At 36.5% G+C, this 17,650-nt stretch overlaps 1 protein-coding gene across 10 annotated transcripts in view; it reads left to right on the plus strand.

The window, feature by feature from the left end:
• RALGPS1 (Ral GEF with PH domain and SH3 binding motif 1) overlaps positions 1–17,650 on the plus strand; it is a 100,147-nt gene that overhangs the window by 58,950 nt on the left and 23,547 nt on the right. For all 10 annotated transcript variants that reach the window (XR_006170866.1, XM_042830635.1, XM_042830633.1 and 7 more), the window contains 3 exons: positions 1,390–1,527; positions 3,116–3,209; positions 10,468–10,535. Coding sequence is in view for 9 of the 10 variants with exons in the window: in XM_042830635.1 (XP_042686569.1) it covers positions 1,390–1,527; positions 3,116–3,209; positions 10,468–10,535 (300 nt within the window). In the remaining variant the exon portion in view is untranslated. The remainder of the gene's footprint in view (positions 1–1,389; positions 1,528–3,115; positions 3,210–10,467; positions 10,536–17,650) is intronic.

Raw genomic sequence — 17,650 nt, forward strand, 5'->3', positions numbered from 1 at the left:
TATTTAACAAATATATTTTTGTTTTTTTTTATTTTAAAATTTTTTTTATCCTTGATTTCATGTTATATTTTTTTTTTTTTTTTTTTTTTTTTTTTTTTTTTTTGAATGAGTAAGTTTGAGGCGTACTTATTACCAGGAGATAACATGAAAAATAATTTGTTTTCACTGCATGAACTTAATACGCTTCCAAAGATTATTAGTAATTAATTCAAGCATACTAAAGTTGTTTCAGAGTGGAGTGTGTGTTGCTTAGAGGTGCTCCATTCAATTTATTGTAGTGGCTTTCCCTCATTTTGAAAAAATTCTGCTTGACTAGCACGATTGCATTTCCTGTTGCTTTAATAGTTGGAATTTATTGAGAGAATGTAACGTGCTGAAGCTGGAAGAGTAACTGAGCCAGCTAGCTCTTTTCCTGAAACACTAAGAGTGCTTTTTTTGAAGCAGGGCAAGAAAACATGAGAGGGAAAAAAAAGTCATTAATTATATACATGCTCAAAAAAGAATGTGGAAAATCTGATATGGAAAATGTGATATGGAAATATGGCAGATTTTTACGCTGCACAAATTATTTTCCTGTTGAGAAGAATATTGCTTTCTTTGTTACGCAAAAAAGAGGCACGAACTTCTCTATTCATCCTATACAATAGTTTAGGAATATATTAGTTTAAGTTTTTACTTTTAGCTGACCCTAAATGTCAGAACAATCCTTTAAAGAAAAGTCAGACTGAGGTAATGTTTTTCATACTGCAGTGATAGCTGCAGAGATCACTAAATAAAGTGCATGTGGTGATTTCTGAAAAACTTTGTTGTGGAAGGGATAAGATACTTGTCCTACTCACCCTGCAAGGCTGCAGGTTCTGTGTCTGAGACAGCCCTATATGTGTGAGTTGCAGCACATTTCAGTGCTGTTCTTACAGATTGCAACACAGTTCTCCCACGGAGCTATGATTTTATCATGCATTCCAGAGGAAGTTCTTAGCTGAATTTGAAAGATGGAATGGAAACTAACTGTAAACAAACAAGAAGATACTAGTAGTGCTCTTACTTACACCAGAGAATGTTGGCAGTAGATTGTTTTCACGTGATAAGGGATCTTCTGAAAAGCGAAAAATGCCAAGTTAAGTTCTCATATTCATTGGTTACGGCTCTGCAAATTTTTCATGGTAGACATCAGTCTGCAGAAGCGCACAAAAGCAAAACCTGTTCTGTCCCTGTTCTAAAGACATACCATAGAATTATAACACAAGCGGTGACGTTTGAACAGATGAATCCTTTTTTTAATGAACCTAGAAGATGGTGGTGGTCAATAGTTGCTGGCCATTTTGCTCATTAGCAATTGTGCAACTTTTTCAGTGTGAAACACCAGATTGATTTATTTGTTTGTTTCAGGAATTTATCTCTTCGACTTAATCTACATAGATTCTGCATATCCTGCTTCAGGCAGCATTATGGAAAATGAACAAAGATCCAATCAAATGAACAATATTCTCCGAATAATAGCTGATCTGCAAGTCTCCTGTAACTATGGTTGGTAATATTTTATTTTTTACTCCTAATAAGTCTTAACTGAAGTGTCTTTAATAACATAAGAAGTTTCTAACCTATGTAAAGGCAACACAAGAGGATAAGAATGGTAGAGTTGAACACTGGACACAGGCAAATGAGCATATATTCTAAACTGTAAGAACTGTAACAGAATTGTGTGGCATTTACTGCTGTGTATGGGCTACAAATGATGTATTTCCAAATACAGCTGACAGTACAAGCAGTAAGTGGGAAATACATCTTCATCTTTCCTTTCTAGTAGATATGTTGTTTTTGGAGTGTGCAATATGTCGATTTTGTTGTCATTTTGTTGTTCGTGTCATGATGAAAAGTTTACAGAATTAAATACAAATATTTCAATACAACAGCTGTGAAATTATCTATTAAGCTTTTGTTATACCTCACTTAGTGAGGATGATGATGTTACTTCTGTTTGTTAACAGAATTGTGCTCTGAAATTCATTTCTGCAATTCTAGCCTGTTATGCAAAGCCTCATGTCAAGAAACGTGCTGCTTTGGGGATCTTGACAATACAGAGCATACTGCTGATGATTTAGCATGGACTTTCATTGCTTAAACATGGAACAAGCTAAAAACCTTGAAGTAGCTGTACAACTAAATAAATTTTAAATGCTCCAGTTTGGGAATGTTTTTAATTTAAAAAAAAAAAAAAAAAAAAAAAAAAAAAAAGGTTAAATCTTAGATTATGAGAAAGTTAGGTGAGATATTGTGTATGTTTAAGTACCCAGCCCTTGTTCTTTGTTGTAGATTTTGATAGAAGATATTTAAAGCTATGGATTAGGCATAATAGTGTATGATTCTGAAGAGGTAGGGTATTCACCTTTCATATTCTTATTGTGACTTCCAATTTGTCTCCGAATACTTTGATAAAAGAAATCTTATCTCACTGACCCCTTCCTTTTGGCAGTGGGGCAACTTCCTACATTGCATTAATTTTAACTGGTTTTGTTAAAATCAGAATGAAAATTAAAACATGGCCTTGAAGAACCAATCTTATGGAATAATAGATACCTTTATGACACTTGTATTTATGAGAGTGTTAGAGTTCATTCAGATACTACAAGATGTGTTCCTGTTCATGCACCATACACTCAAAGGATTTTTCTGTCTTTCTGAATTTAGCATATTTTTATCTTGATATGCAGCATCATAATTTTTTTTTTCTTACCTCATGCATATGAGAATAATAGCCATTGCTGCAGGCTTCAATTTCTCCCAAAACAATCAGTACAAAATCCAAGCAGGGCTTACGTAAAAGGAACTCCTTTTCCACTTATGAGATAGCATATGATAAAATCCTCTAGATGCTATGATGATGGCATGCATCTGTTCTGTTTTCTTTAACAACTGAGCATCACTTTGCTCAATCAAATCTTTAAAATCCTCGTAGAGTCAAAGTAATAATTCTGCCTTATTTATTCTATACAGAAGTTCAGATCCTCTCTTTCCGTTAAGATAATCATGAGAATCAGGGGAAAAAAAAAAAAAAAAAAAGGGAATCATTTATTGTGGATTATGTGAATATTCATCTTGTTTTAACACTTTATAGAACATCTTACAACACTACCCCATGTACAGAAGTATTTGAAGTCTGTCCGTTACATCGAGGAACTTCAGAAATTTGTGGAAGATGACAATTACAAGTGAGTACTATTCTTTCATTTAGTTTTGGAAAATTTAAAGGAAACAGCATACAAATGTTAGTTTGATTTGTGTTTGAACAAGAAGCTGTTGACAGAAGATGCTGTGGGGTTCGTCTGCAGTAGTTCATATTGTGCTATTAGAGTTGATAATACCAAAATGCCTAATTAATATTCAGAATGATTTTTGCCCTTAATGTAGCTAGTTTTCCAAAATGAAATAGTTTTTTAAAAGCAGATGAAGGTTTAGTCCTCATTCCACTACGTAATGATTATATTCTGGGAATTTTGTTCAGGAACACCGAAGCCATCTCTTAAGATGTCCAGGATTTACTTTATGCTGTTGTAAGTATTACATAAAAGACATCTCCCAAATTCAAATTACTCTTTTTATTAATCTAGTACTTCAGATATTAACCTGGAAGTTTATGGCGTTTGTGAGAAAGACAACTAATGCAGTGATTAAAGGTAGACAATATAAAGGGTGTTGGTTTTAAAACCTTGCAGCTAAGGTTTTAAGTAACTCAATCAAGACAGCTACAATGCTATATGATTACCTATTGATAAATAGAGTACCTCTGTTTAGTTGAGAATTAAGTGTTTGAAGTGACCGGATGTTTGGTAATATAACAGTGGTGTATGGATAAGCAGTAGCAGATATGGCTACTTTAAACCAGTTTCAGATCACCCGAGAAAGGTAGAGGTCACAATCTCGTAATACAGAAGGAAACACTTACCCCTCCTCCACCTGAGGATCAGGGCTCACCAAATAATCCAAAGGAGATGATCTCTGAGTAGAGATGCTGCTCTTTAATGTGGTTTAGGGAGGGATGGATCCAGGGCCTGCTACACAGGTTAACTGCTTCACCTGTGTTCCCAGGGCTGGGTACATCCCTTCACCAGGTTCTCATTCACTGGTTCAGGCTGTGACCTAATGGTTCTCATACAATTGGTATGGAAGATTGTAAAATATGTTTTAGAGAGAAGGTTATGTTTTTTGAAACTGGTCTTGTTACCAAAGTTATTAAGTACTGCAGCTGATACCTTGACTCAAAATGTGTGTGTACTTAGACCATATGGTAATAAAAATATTGGAAGGGTTCATTGAGGTAGAAGTTGACTGGAACATCACTAAGGAAGAATAATTTAGTCTGATGACTGTAACAGCAGTAACACAAAAATCCTGTAATACTGCTGTGAAAATACAAATGATGTTTACTCTCCATCAAATAGACTATTTCTAGGAAAAATTAAACTGTCAATACAGTTTCACAAGGAAGCTAGTGATACATTACATGGTGTTCTCTATGAATTTCTGGACATCTGCGCAGAATCGATTGTAACAAAAATACCATCATGTTGAAGAGAATAAAGAACAACAGATTTAAGGAAAGCCTGGAAAAACAGAACTTTAGTTAATAGAATCACAGCATCTAAATACAGTAGGGTGAAAGGTATCACAAGGATGAATTAATAAAAAAATTGTAAATGTTGAAGTGTGGTATCACTATCAGAGTAATGGAATTCTGGAATGGCTTCTTATGTGGAGGAAAGAGACAAATAACTAAATAAGTTTAAGTTGAAACCTGATCAGTTAATGCAGTGAATATGACCAGTTGGCATCTGTGAAGGCGGAAGAGCAGACTAATTATCCCGTCACCAGTGAGAAGAGACCAACCCCACTGTCAATGCAATCACCTTTCAGGTACTTGAACAGAGCAATAAGAATCACAGAATCATAGAATCACCAAGGTTGGAAAAGACCTAAAAGATCACCCAGTCCAACCGTTCACCTATTCCCAATAGCTCCTACTAAACCATGTCCCTCAACACAACATCCAGTCTTTCCTTGAACACCCCTAGGGTCGGTGACTCCACCACCTCCCTGGGCATCCATTGCAGTGCCTGACCACCCTTTCTGAAAAGTAATACTTCCTCATGTCCAGCCTGAATCTCCCCTGCCGTAGCTTGAAGCCATTCCCCCTGGTCCTATCACTAATGACACGAGAGAAGAGGCTGACCCCCAGCTCACTACAACCTCCCTTCAGGAAGTTATAGAGAGCAATGAGGTCTCCCCTGAGCCTCCTCTTCTCCAGGCTGAACATTCCCAGCTCCTTCAGCCTCTCCTCATATGGCCTGTGTTCCAGACCCCTCACCAGCTTTGTTGCCCTCCTTTGAACACGTTCCAGGGCCTCAATATCTTTCTTGCAGTGAGGGGCCCAAAACTGGACACAGTACTCGAGGTGCGGCCTCACCAGTTCTGAATACAAGGGAACAATCACCTCTCTGCTCCTGCTTGCAACACTGTTTCTGATGCAAGCCAGGATGCCATTGGCCTTCTTGGCCACCTGGGCACACTGTCGGCTCATATTCAGCCGAGCATCAATCAATACCCCCAGGTCCATTTCCTCTACGCAGTCCTCCAGCCACACCGCCCCAAGCCTGTAGCGTCGCCTGGGGTTGTTGTGGCCGAAGTGCAGGACCCGGCATTTGGCCTTGTTGAACCTCATCCCTAAGGTCTCCCCTTAGCCTCCTTTTCCACAGACTAAACAGCCCCAGTTCCTTCAGTCGCTCCTCATAGGCCATATTCTCCAAGCCCTTCCCCAGCCTTGTTGCCCTTCTTTGGACCTGCTACAGCACCTCAGTGTCCTTTCTGTACTGAGGTGCCCGAAACTGAGCACAGTATTCAAGGGGGAGCCTCACCAGTGCCGAGTACAGGGGCAGGATGACTACCGTAGTCCTGCTCACTTTTTTGAAGTTCTTATATGTTTTTACGGAGTTCTCAGTGTCAGGCATATACCAGCATAAAGAATGACCTACTCTAGCCTTTCTGCTCCTGTGCAGTCATAGCTAACATTGCTGTCTTACCAATACAACATCCTACTGAGGTAGTTCAGGTTGAAAATGTTGTTGCCATAATAGAGACCAAAAAAACTTCATAATACTTGTGTATAGCAAGAGACAAGTTATTTCCCTTCCTGTTTGTTCTTGAACAATGTTATATTTGTTGATAAGTCCAGTTGTCAAAGCTCTTCTACTTAGCTCTGGTTCAGACCATTGCAAATACAGTACTATTTCTCAGACAATTCTGTGGATTCCTGGGATAAATGTTTGCAGGACTTTGCTTTTCCTGAGAGAATAATTCTAACAGTGAAACTGTTTAGATAATGCAATTTTTTTGAAGTGGTACAAAGCTTCTCTGAGTATTATCAGGACATAAATTAAATGGAGTGAAAATGTTCCAAAATTTGTCCCCTTGCTTAGGGGGTAAACTCCAGCAAATTTCAGTAAAAGAATCCGTACTAGCATTGGGTAGTTCACTGCAAAATACATGCTTGGCTGTAGTTTTCAGTGTAGGTTTCATGGGTGTGTGCTTTTGTGTTCAATTAATCACAGTTACAAAGAATAAAAATGTTTCTGTAGCAAAATGACTTGAAACAAAAGGAGTATGATGTTTTCAAAGTAAACATTATTGGCTTCGCGGAGTTAGAATCCTATCAGAGTACTGATGTTAGAAAGCAAACGTTCTCCCCTTTCTTCACTCTCATGATACAGTGTATGTGTAATGAATAAAAATGCATTATACAGCAGAGGCATACTGAACATTTGCACTGTGCACAGCTTTGTGTAAATGTCAGGCAGTCCAAGATGTGTATTAACTGTAGGCTATGATCTAAATCTTCTGGACTGTATGCAAGAAACTGGTTACGTTGCTTACTTGATTCTTTAAATGGACTTTCTTCATGGTGTATCAGAGTTAACACTGTGTATACAATGATTTTCGTTAACTTTAACATCTTGGTAAAAATTGATTAATCAAGTGGTTTCTATGTGCTGATTGTTCCATAACATAATATTTGTAGACACTACAAGTCATGAGAATTCCAGTTTAAATTTGAAAATAATTGTAATATTAGTAGCAGTCTTGCTGATAATGCCGGAACATGTCTGACATAACTGACGTATCTTTCAGGTTACTAAGTACTTTTGTTTGTACATTTTTAAGTTCAAGAAAATATTTCAATCCTATTTAGTAGTTTTCTTTCTAGGCTTGACTAGGAAAAACTGGATTGATTTCATGAGGTATTAAAAAGAAGGAAAGATTTGATACTTAGTATAAATGCTGTTGCAGTTGGTATGCGTTTCTTTGTATTGGAGGACCTTTACCTTATTCTGCCATGTTGTTTCATCTAAATAAAGTTTTAAATTAGTGTCTGCATTTGTCAAAAGTCATCACATCTGTCCTTAAAGGGATCTCCTATTCCTCTTCTGCCTGTGTATTTTGGTAAGAATTTTCTGGATTTTCTTGAGTATTTGATTTCATATTTCCTCTCAATTGTCCCTAGAAACATTTTCTCTCTTCATAGCATTTTCTGGTCTCATGCCAGAAGAAACTGAAGGCCTTAAAAAGGCCGAGACAAAGTTTTTATAATGGAAAAGAATTTTCTACCTCCTCTTTTTTTGTGAGATCTCATTTTGAGCTAGAGACAGCATTTGTGTACTCTAAAGAGATCTGTGCTTGATTTTTGGCAGGAAGAACATAACTGTCTCACAACCAGGCTGTCCTGGAGAGAAGCTTAGATAGTTGCCCTAAAATGTATTGGCAGGATCCCAACACACGTTTCACCAAATGAGAACTTCAGTTACACTGAGAAGAATTTGGCAGCCACTTTATATAAACAAAGCTTTTCTCTACGATTTTTGTGCCAGTCCAATTGCTTGCTTTAGGTTTGTGCTTGTCAGCAAGTAAAATTACTCCAGAAAACCCCTAACAGTGATGTCATATCCTATAAATAAGAGATTTTTTTTTTTTTTGCTTAGCTCATGTACAGTTCTCCACAGAAGATAAGAAATCGACAGTATTTGCTGGTTGCATGACTGAGGGGGCAAAAATAGGAACCAAAGCATCAGGATTCCTTTCAGTTATATTCATATATGTCAGTTATATATTGATAATCATAGTTTTCTCAGGAAATCACCAAAAATCAGCAGGCTTGAAAAACGCTGTGATGCAACTGCTGCAGAATGTTCTTCCTTCTGTAAGAGCATTAGAAGTTATGTGAGGAGACTGCTTGTCCTCAGGTATGCACTTTTTCCCTGAGCTAGACAGCAGTATTCAAACAAGCTTGCAGTGATTCCAGAACAATTCTTTTTGCTGAACTTTCATTATGGCAGGCCTGGTATTCTTTGTGGTTATCCTTGGTCCTTGATTGGACAAATAGGCAAGTTTTCTCCTTTCACCTCATTACTTAATCTTCCAACCCTGTTCTTCCCTCAGACTTACTTTACTGTAATCAAAGATGTCTAGAAAAAGGAGTCATAACTAAGTCTTTGCCTTATTGACAGCCATAAAGAAATCCAGGCCCAGAATTCAAGTGCTATTCAGGACATGTTTTAATTCCAAAAGAGTTTGCATGTATAAGCATTTCAGGATTTGTCCCTTCTAGCTGAAATGAGACATTAAAGCTTCTGCCATTTCTCTCAGTAGTAAAGCAGTGCATTTACGGCATCAGCTTTAATATATGAATTTTTAAAGTGGCAAGTTTAAGTGGCAGAGCTGGCAGCATGTGTATTGGGGCTAGACATATGTTTGTTAGTATATGTCTTTCTGAATGTGTTATTGTTAATATACACTATTGATTAAACAGAGTGAAGACTTGTTTGTATTGCAGTGTCACCAAGACATGACAGACAGGATTGAAACGTACTGTAGGATGTTGTCTGTAAAAATAATTTAATTATTTAGAGCATATTTACAAGACATTGATATTCCAATATACTAAGTAAGACAGTTTCCATAAAAAGCAGTTCAAGCTTTAGTTCAGATAGGCAGCATCTATAAAAAGTATCCAAGAGGATTCCCCCTTCCTGGAGGTTTTTAAGATGAGATGGAACAGAGTGCTAGATAATCTCTTCTAGTCACCCTTTTCCATGAAATGTTAGACCAGATGATCGTCTGAGGTCTTTTCCAACCTGGGCAGTTCTATCAATCTGTGACTAGGAGCAGTAAACTGGAAGAATATAATTTGGTCTGTGATGGATATGAGTGTTGTTTGTTGGTAAATACATCAGTTGCAAAGTTTGTATTGACCTATTGGTAGTATAACACTACGCATGTGAGGTGCCAAAGATTCTGTCTCTGTGAGTACTATTTGGAAGAGATGGCTTACACTGCTGGCATAACTGTATACATACATATCCAGATGAGAGCAATTGAACACATACGTGTATACAGATAACCAGTGCCTCTCTGTGGAAAATGCAGTGTCAGAGGAAAACCAGAAATTAATTTGGATGGTGACAAGTAAGTCAAGGCTGTTGGAAGTTGTCCTGACTGTCAGTATGTCTCCTATGAAATAAAAATCTTAGGTTGTTTTCATCCTTGTAGGGGAGAGAGGGAACAGGGGAGAAGACCAGGAGTGATAACTTATTGTCAGAATGTATCCTCTTTTTAAAAATAATTTATGTTAAACATCTAAATATCAGTATTTTGTATTTACCAAAGCTCAAATTTAGGTTTTTATTATTGCTATTCTAACACATACTCATTTTTCATATTATGGATAGCTGAATTCCATTCTTTGTTATTCTGAAAAAATTGCAGAACTCTGTCATTAATGAAGTTAATGACCAAACAGTCAAACTTCTCAAGGTCTGAATATTTCAGAGTGTACTTTAACTTAACTAAACAGATAAACAAAATCATCAATTTTTATGTTTTCTGAGGATATAACAAGTAGGGAGTCATGTAATCTCATTTGGTAGCGCTGAAAACCGTTGCTATTTCAGGGAACTTTTTAAGCTAAATACACTCCACTGATGCTTTCTAGATTGTATAAAGATACATACCTCTTTCTAGAACCTTGTTAAAAACTTAGGTCTTCCTTTCTGCTTTGTCTTCCTCCTTTTTTTCTCCTCAAGAAAAACAGGTAATTGTGTGGAAGTAGATCTTTTTTGGTTTTGTCAAATATTGTGGTCACTGAAAGAAATATGAGAATGTCCGTGGCTAAGTTTCACAAGGAATGCATGGAAAATTGCATCATTCTATCAAGGAAATGCTGAATGCTTACATGGGCATGACCAGTCAGACCATTTTGTGGTGGGTTTATTAAATAAATGTTTCCATGGTTTCCAAATAAATTACGTTTCCAGCAAGGTAAAATTGCTGCTTACTAGTGCCAAAATAATTGCTTCGATAAGTTTACTTCAGCTTTTATTACAAATAGTATTGTTAATTTGTCTAAAAAATTTGTTTTTCCAGATTATCATTAAGAATTGAGCCAGGTAACAGCTCTCCTCGACTGGTTTCCTCCAAAGAAGATCTGACAGGTATAGAAGTTTATCTCTAAATGTAAGGAAATAATTTTAATTACAGAAGCCCTGTAATGAAGTGTATGGGAAAGACCACTGATCAGCTTCAAATACGGATTTTTGTTGCAAATACAGAATTATCTTGTGGGGACTGCTAGAAAATTGATCTCGTTCCATGCATTTGACAAGTTTCAGAATATCGTCAGACCAGAACACCATTCCTCTTATAATAGTTAAGGATCTGATTTTCACTGCAAGTTTTTACACTGCCAGCCTGTACTTGAGTAGGAATTGTCCTTTGTCTTAAATAATTGTCCTTTGTTTGTTATATTTGCTCTTGGATGTTCTTACAGTGACAAATGTTACCCCACATGTTGGGATTGATTTTGCGCATATCAACTTTCATATGACTGGACAAAACAAATTCGTTGATCTTGAATGTGTGAAAAATGTTTGATTTCAGAAGTAAGATATAACAGCAAATGAGGAGCATTCTTAAGGGTTATTTGCATTTCTGCAAATAGAAATGGCAGAGAAGCAGCATTTTTGAGATTATTTTTAAATAAGCATCACATTTTTTAATAGGAAACATAAAATCTTACAGATTTTTTTTTACTTTGATAAAAGCCCTATTACATCACAGCACACGTAGAATTAATCCCTAGAGCTGACCTGTGCAAGTGACCAAGGTGGCCCGTATTCATACTGAGGTTTCCCACTAACCTTGTTACCATAGAGGAGTCTACTTCAGGACAATCATTCCCAGTAATATTACTCTGAGATAGGGATTCTTGACTTGTATATTAACAACTGGCATCTGAGGGGAACTCAGAGTGCTTGTTAGCACTGGAACAGAGGTTAGATTGGTTGTTTGGCTGGTTTTCTTTTGTTTGTTTTTTAAAATGTTTGCATTTTCATTAGTATTTAATAAGTGAAGAAGGAAGAAGTCTCTTTCAGTAGAGACAAGTGTAGTGAATAACATAGGAAATTCTTTCTGGTTTCTGTATAAAATGACATATCAATCTGAAACAATTACATTGTGTAAATGGGGAAGACACACAGTTGAAAGATTTATATGAATAATATGATCGGTTGAATAGGTTACTTTAGCTCTTAACTGAAAAAATAAATCATGATGAGAAATGCATCTCTAAGAAAGATTTCTTCTAGTGGCTGTGTGTACAACTCTGGTGTCTTTTTGAAAAATTTAGACAGTAGTCAATAATGCTTTGGCTGTGGACATCCTCTCTAATCAGAATATAGGGAAGTAGAAGTATAAAATTAGGTATTTCCATAATCTGAACTCTTGCTCCTAAACATTTATGCAAGGCTCCTTTTCATACTTATTACTGCTGTGTGCATCCACGCACATACAATTCTTAGAATTTCCAATTGGATGGAACATTGAATAAATAATGCTGGGACTAGTTCTCATAGAATCGTAGAATGGCCTGGGTTGAAAAGGACCTCAAAGATCGAGTTTCAATCCCCTTGCCATGGGCAGGGTCACCAACCACTAGACCAGCCGGCCCACATCCACATCTAGCCTTGCCTTGAATGCCTCCAGGGATGGGGCATCCACAGCCTCCTTGAGCAACCTGTTCTAGTGGATCGTCGTCTTCTGAATTTTCTATAAACTGTTCGAAAAATTAATGTACAGATGAAGAGGAGCATAAATTTCTAAGAGTTAAACAAACATGAAAATATGTAAAATATAGTTATTACTATGGGAACCAGTGTCACAAAAGCTGTTCAGTTTTAATCCCTTAACCCGAGAGGCCTGTTTTCTGCCTCACTGTGCTAAACCATGTGTGAATGTATTTAAAAAAAAAAAAAGAGAGAGAGAGAGAGGGAAGACTATACTACATCTGACAAGCAATTTAATTTTGCATTCCAAACGTTATTTTTCATAGCAGATGAGAGGGGAGAGAAGAGCAGAGGGGCAGGGAAGAGAGAGTTTGGCTGAGGAAGAGTTTATATGAGGGAGAGAATTGGATTGAATAGGTAATCATATCTGTCTAGGAGTATTAGGAGAGAGTTAACTTTTTCTTCTCAATCTACATTGCCCCTTCATGCCCTGTTGCTCTGTTCAGAGTAGTGACTAGAAACCAAATTTTGAATGATTCCTGTTGGTTAGTTCTTCTGTTAGTGTTTCCTTCAAAAGCTTGACGTGCTTATGCACTTCTGTTTCTTGCTTAGCTAGAGAGTTCTCATTTACTGTCATTTAGACAATGAGTGCCACCAATATTTTGTAATACTTAAATGTTTTTTTTCACCTGAGAGCAAAGATGCTAAAATCCAATGCACTTGAAAAGAAGAAATCAAGCTGATTTCCAAGGAAGATTACCTCAGTGAAATAAGATGAATTCAAATTGAAATGTAATTAAGCATTAAGACAGTGGTGTATTTTTTGCTTCACAACATTAATAATTAGATAGCTAAATGTTAATCTTGTTAATCATATAAAATATGGAAATGTTTGTAGTGAGTTATTTGACTACATAGAATTAGAAATAGCACATTCTAAGATATTCAAATCAACATTATTTGGATTTGAATTTTGTTCAAGTTATAGTTTAAGATTATTTCCACTTCAGCTATTGTACATGAACAGTAAACTCTTTCCAATCAACAAGTTATAATTGTGGGAGATGATCTGAAAAAAGTTCATGCGGTAGTCCAATGTGCTAATCAAAAGCATAGGACTCTGAATGTAGTCATTTTAAGGTAAAATAAAGATTCATGACCTTTGAAGTTCAGTCATTAGTTCAGTCTTTCTGATAGTGGAAAAAGTTAACACACTATTAATACTCCAATTCTGTGGTTGAGTTCTATGTGTGAAATACTTCATACAGGCTGCCATATATTTCCAAGGAAGGAGAAAAGCTCAGTACTGTAGTAACGAGTACTAAGTTTATAATGAATTAAGTGGCAGGAAGTAGTATCTTCTTCATGTCCTGAAGCATAACTTGTATTGATTACAGAAATGTTTTCCTTCTCAGCACTGCGTCTTCATCTTTTACCTAACCTCTCTTTCAAAAGAAGATTAGGAGTTTATTCTATCAAGAAACATTGTGGGTTTCTTTCTTCCTGTTAAAGTATCTGAAGGAGTGTGAAGCTCAGTAAAAGCAGTTATATCCATCTGTATTTCTGTTTGCAAAGTACTGGAGAAAACCATGTGTTCCTTTTCCATGTTGGTTGCCAACTGGTTTTCCAGTAAATTTTGAACAGGAGGCAAACATCTGATTAAAATGAATGTCTCACAACAGGCTATGTTTTGTGTATTAGTGGCTACGATGGTCTCACTTAATTGCCAAATGTATGTGTAACTGTGAATAGTGCTTTCACAGAATGATTTCATGCCTACCATAACACTGTAGAGATTCTTGTTATTTGCAAGTAGCATTTTAAAAGGAGCTTTAAACAGTTCAATTGTATATTTTGAGGAACAGTGTGATTCACACAACTTCCTTGGCAGTGACTTAAGTCTGTTCGTTCTGCCTTGCTGTGGAGAGAGGCAGTGGGGAGAAGGAGGGAGAGAGGGAGGCAGGAGGGAACAGGGGGAGAGAAGGTGGGGAGGAAGGGGGGAAGGAGGAGAGCTACAGCATGCAAACTGTTCAAAGTTTCCAGTTGAATTAGCTGTAAAAGACATCTGTGTTCCTGCAGTGTTGGCTAGGACTTGCTAAGCATTTATGGTACAACTATTAAACAGATTATTTTAGACAGTATAACTCAATATATTTTCCTAGAACTGAAGAAAGGATCTAATGAAATACAAATAAGCTATCTTTCTAAGCAACTGATGTTTCTTAGAATGTGTATATTGAAGAGTAGATGAGTATAGAAAGCTTTATTTATGTTCTTTATCAACTTAATTGAAGGGCTGAGAAGGACTTAGGGGTCCTGGTTGATGGAAAACTTAATATGAGCCAGCAGTGTGTGGTTGCAGCCTGGAAGCCAATAGTATTCTGGGTTCTATCAGAAGAGGGGTGACCAGCAGGGCAAGGGAAGCAGAGGTCCCACTCTGCTCTGCCCTCATGAGACACAGCTGGAGTATGGTGTCCAAGTCTGGGTCCCCCAACACAGGAAAGATGTGGAACTTTTGGAGAGGGTCCAGCAGATGGCCACAAAGATGATCAAAGAGCTGGAGCACCCCTGTCCAATATTTAAAGGGAGTTTATAAACGTGAGGGTAGATAGTGATAGGACAAGGGGGAGTGGTTTTAAACAAAGGAGGGAAGATTTGGATTAGACATCAGGTGGTAGTTTTTTACTGTGAGAGTGGTGAAGGAAAGGAACAGGTTGCTCAGAGAGGCCGTGGGTGCCCCATCCCTGTAGATGTTTAAGGCCAGATTGGATGGGGCCCTGGACAATCGGATCTAGTACTTAATCTAGCTGTTGGCAACCCTGGATTGGAACTTGATGATTCTTGGTTCCAACCCAAGCCATTCTATGATTTCTATGATTAATGTTATTTTGAAAAGCTCAGAGCTCACGTAGTAATCAGAATATAGAAAGTGGTTACTTGCTGTCTGAAATAAACCACATTGTCCTGTCCTGGAATACAACTATGGAAAGATAAAATAATGTTAATTACCATGTCCAGGAAATTATCTCTCAAATATTAAGTGAGTGACTTGATATTTCCGTGTGCTTTAACTAACCGCTTCATTAATGTTAGCATATAGAAGGTAACAGCTAGGCCTCAGCAGTGGGCATCTTTATTTTTTTTGTTATGTCTTAGTCAGGTCCAGCTTCTCACCCCCTCCTTTTTTTTTTTTTTTTTTTTTTTTTTTTCCTTCTTTTTGTTTGTGTGTTTTAGTTTGATTTCTTTTTTTTGTTGTTGTTGTTGTTATTTTTTCCTAAGGATACCACAGTATAATTCTTCAGAGGAGATTAAGCAGACCAGAGGTTTTACCTTACTGCCCTAGCAGAATATGGAGCAATTAATCTGAAACCACTGTATTTTAATTTTTTGTTTTTGGGGTGGAATTCAGCCCATTGCATTGAGTTCATTCATCTTTGAGAGTTGTTGAAGAACTTCTTATATATATCTAATAATTAATTAGAAGCAGCAAATTCATCAAATGTAAACTTTATGATATGCAGGAGTTAAGTGTAGAACAAAGAGAGACTGGAATGTTTGCACATTTGTAATCGTCTGGAAGTAGGTGTACTACACTAGTGATGTCTCTACTGCACTCCAGGCATTTAGAATTATAAAAAGAAAAAGAAAAAAAGAAAAAAAACAAAACACAGAAAAAAAAACAAGATTTTCCGTGTAAACACTGAGTCTGACGTTTAGTTTTGCCATTTGTTTTACTAGTTGCTTTGGTAACTAATAAATAGTTTGTGCTAAATGCTTTAGCAGCCAGTCATTCTGTGGAAATTAGATTTGTCTAATCCTCACACAACTGCTTGATTACTGCTTCGTATGCATAACATCTGCTTTTTTTAAACTAGAAATGGCAAACGTTACTTTCTCTACAAAAGTTTACAGGCCATCCAGAAAGCTTTTCTCCTTAGTTTTAAACCTATGCTCATTTCCAACTCTTCCTCTGTGATACTTTCCCTACACATTTTTAAAAGTCATTTGGGTATTTGTGAAGGAAATTAATACCAAACGAATTGTGTGATTCACATGTAATTATCTAAAATTATCCACCAAATTGAGACAGAAGTACTGTAAATTTTTTCTTAACAGACCAAGTAATTCCAAAAATTGTAGAATAATACGTCAGAGTCATCAAGAGAATATGATCACATTCAGGTTTTAATTATATGACTTATTACTTCTCTGTGTCTTCCTTACCAAACAAGTCTCTTTGCTATCCTAGTTTATTTTATATTCATATAAAATAATATTTATTATTTATTTATTTATTATCATTTTTTATAAAATGATATTTATTTTAACTGTCATGCTGTTAGTTCATAGGAATCTTAGGAACACATAAAATAGAAAGAAGAAAAGGGATTTTTCTACTGTTTTTTGTATCTTTCTTCACAACCACAGGAATTAATTTCTACAAAAAGTTTTTTTGATGAACTGTTTACTGTATTTTTTGGAACTCAGATTTCAGAGTTTCTCTGTATCTATGCCCTCACAGTGGATATGTTTCCACTATAGATGTCAGCTAGGCTCGTGTACTACCTTACTGATGCAGCTGCAAGATATTCAGTAGGTCGGGGTTTTGTACCTTCTATTGGTGCACTGTAAATGACACAAATGCTTGTCTGCTGGTTGGCAACCCTGCACACAGCAGGGTGGTTGAAACTAGATGATCATTGTCGTCCTTTTCAACTCAGGCCTTTCTATGATTCTATGAAATTGGTGAATCTATAGAAGTAGCAGTTGAAATTGAGGGGGGGAGTTGAGAAAGCACAAAGAAGTGCTGCCAGAATCTTGTCCGTAATTACCTTGTTCTTGTCTGAGAAGCGGGTGTAACATATGTGTTTCTATGTGCTGTATGCATTGAGTCTTGCTGGATTTTGAAGCAATGTTTTGAAAGTGTAAACTATGCTTTGACAATAGCTATCATTCTAGATTTATTTATTTTTACATCTTGATTCTGTGCATGACACTGTTCTTAAGTTCCTTATTGTGTGTTTTGTAAGTAGCCCTTGATATTTGAAAGTTTTAATTGTCATCCACTGACTTCAGTTAACAGTGGCAGCAAAAGTGTAAAAATTCGCCTCAAAGATTGAACTAGGGAGTCTGTGTCTTGGAGTGTCTATTAAATTTTGGAAACAGGGCTGATCAATTTTATTTTCTAGCTTCTCAACAAAAAAATACTTGGTAATTGAAGATATTTTACATTGTAGAAGAATCCTATCACTATTTTTCAACGTATAATACAGAACTCATTTTCAGTTTTCTGTTTAGTTGTCTGGTATTGGTTTATTGATAGATGTTTAGCAGGGAAAAATTGTGAACTGTAACTTCTTCACCCTGTTACTTTTTTAAGAGTTCTGGAGACTGTAAATGTTCACATGTTCTACTGGAAGATTGCGAAAGTAACATTCATTTATAACATTTGAAGGATTATTCATGGAAAAATTATGCAAAGGAAAAAAACAGTGAGATCCTCTGGGATATGTGTAAACTTTTCCAAATGTTCTTGCCACAGACCA

The sequence above is a fragment of the Centrocercus urophasianus genome, unplaced genomic scaffold (assembly GCF_019232065.1).
Source record: "Centrocercus urophasianus isolate 14NV4802_14NV808 unplaced genomic scaffold, USGS_Curo_1.0 seq_34, whole genome shotgun sequence".
NCBI lineage: Eukaryota > Metazoa > Chordata > Aves > Galliformes > Phasianidae > Centrocercus > Centrocercus urophasianus.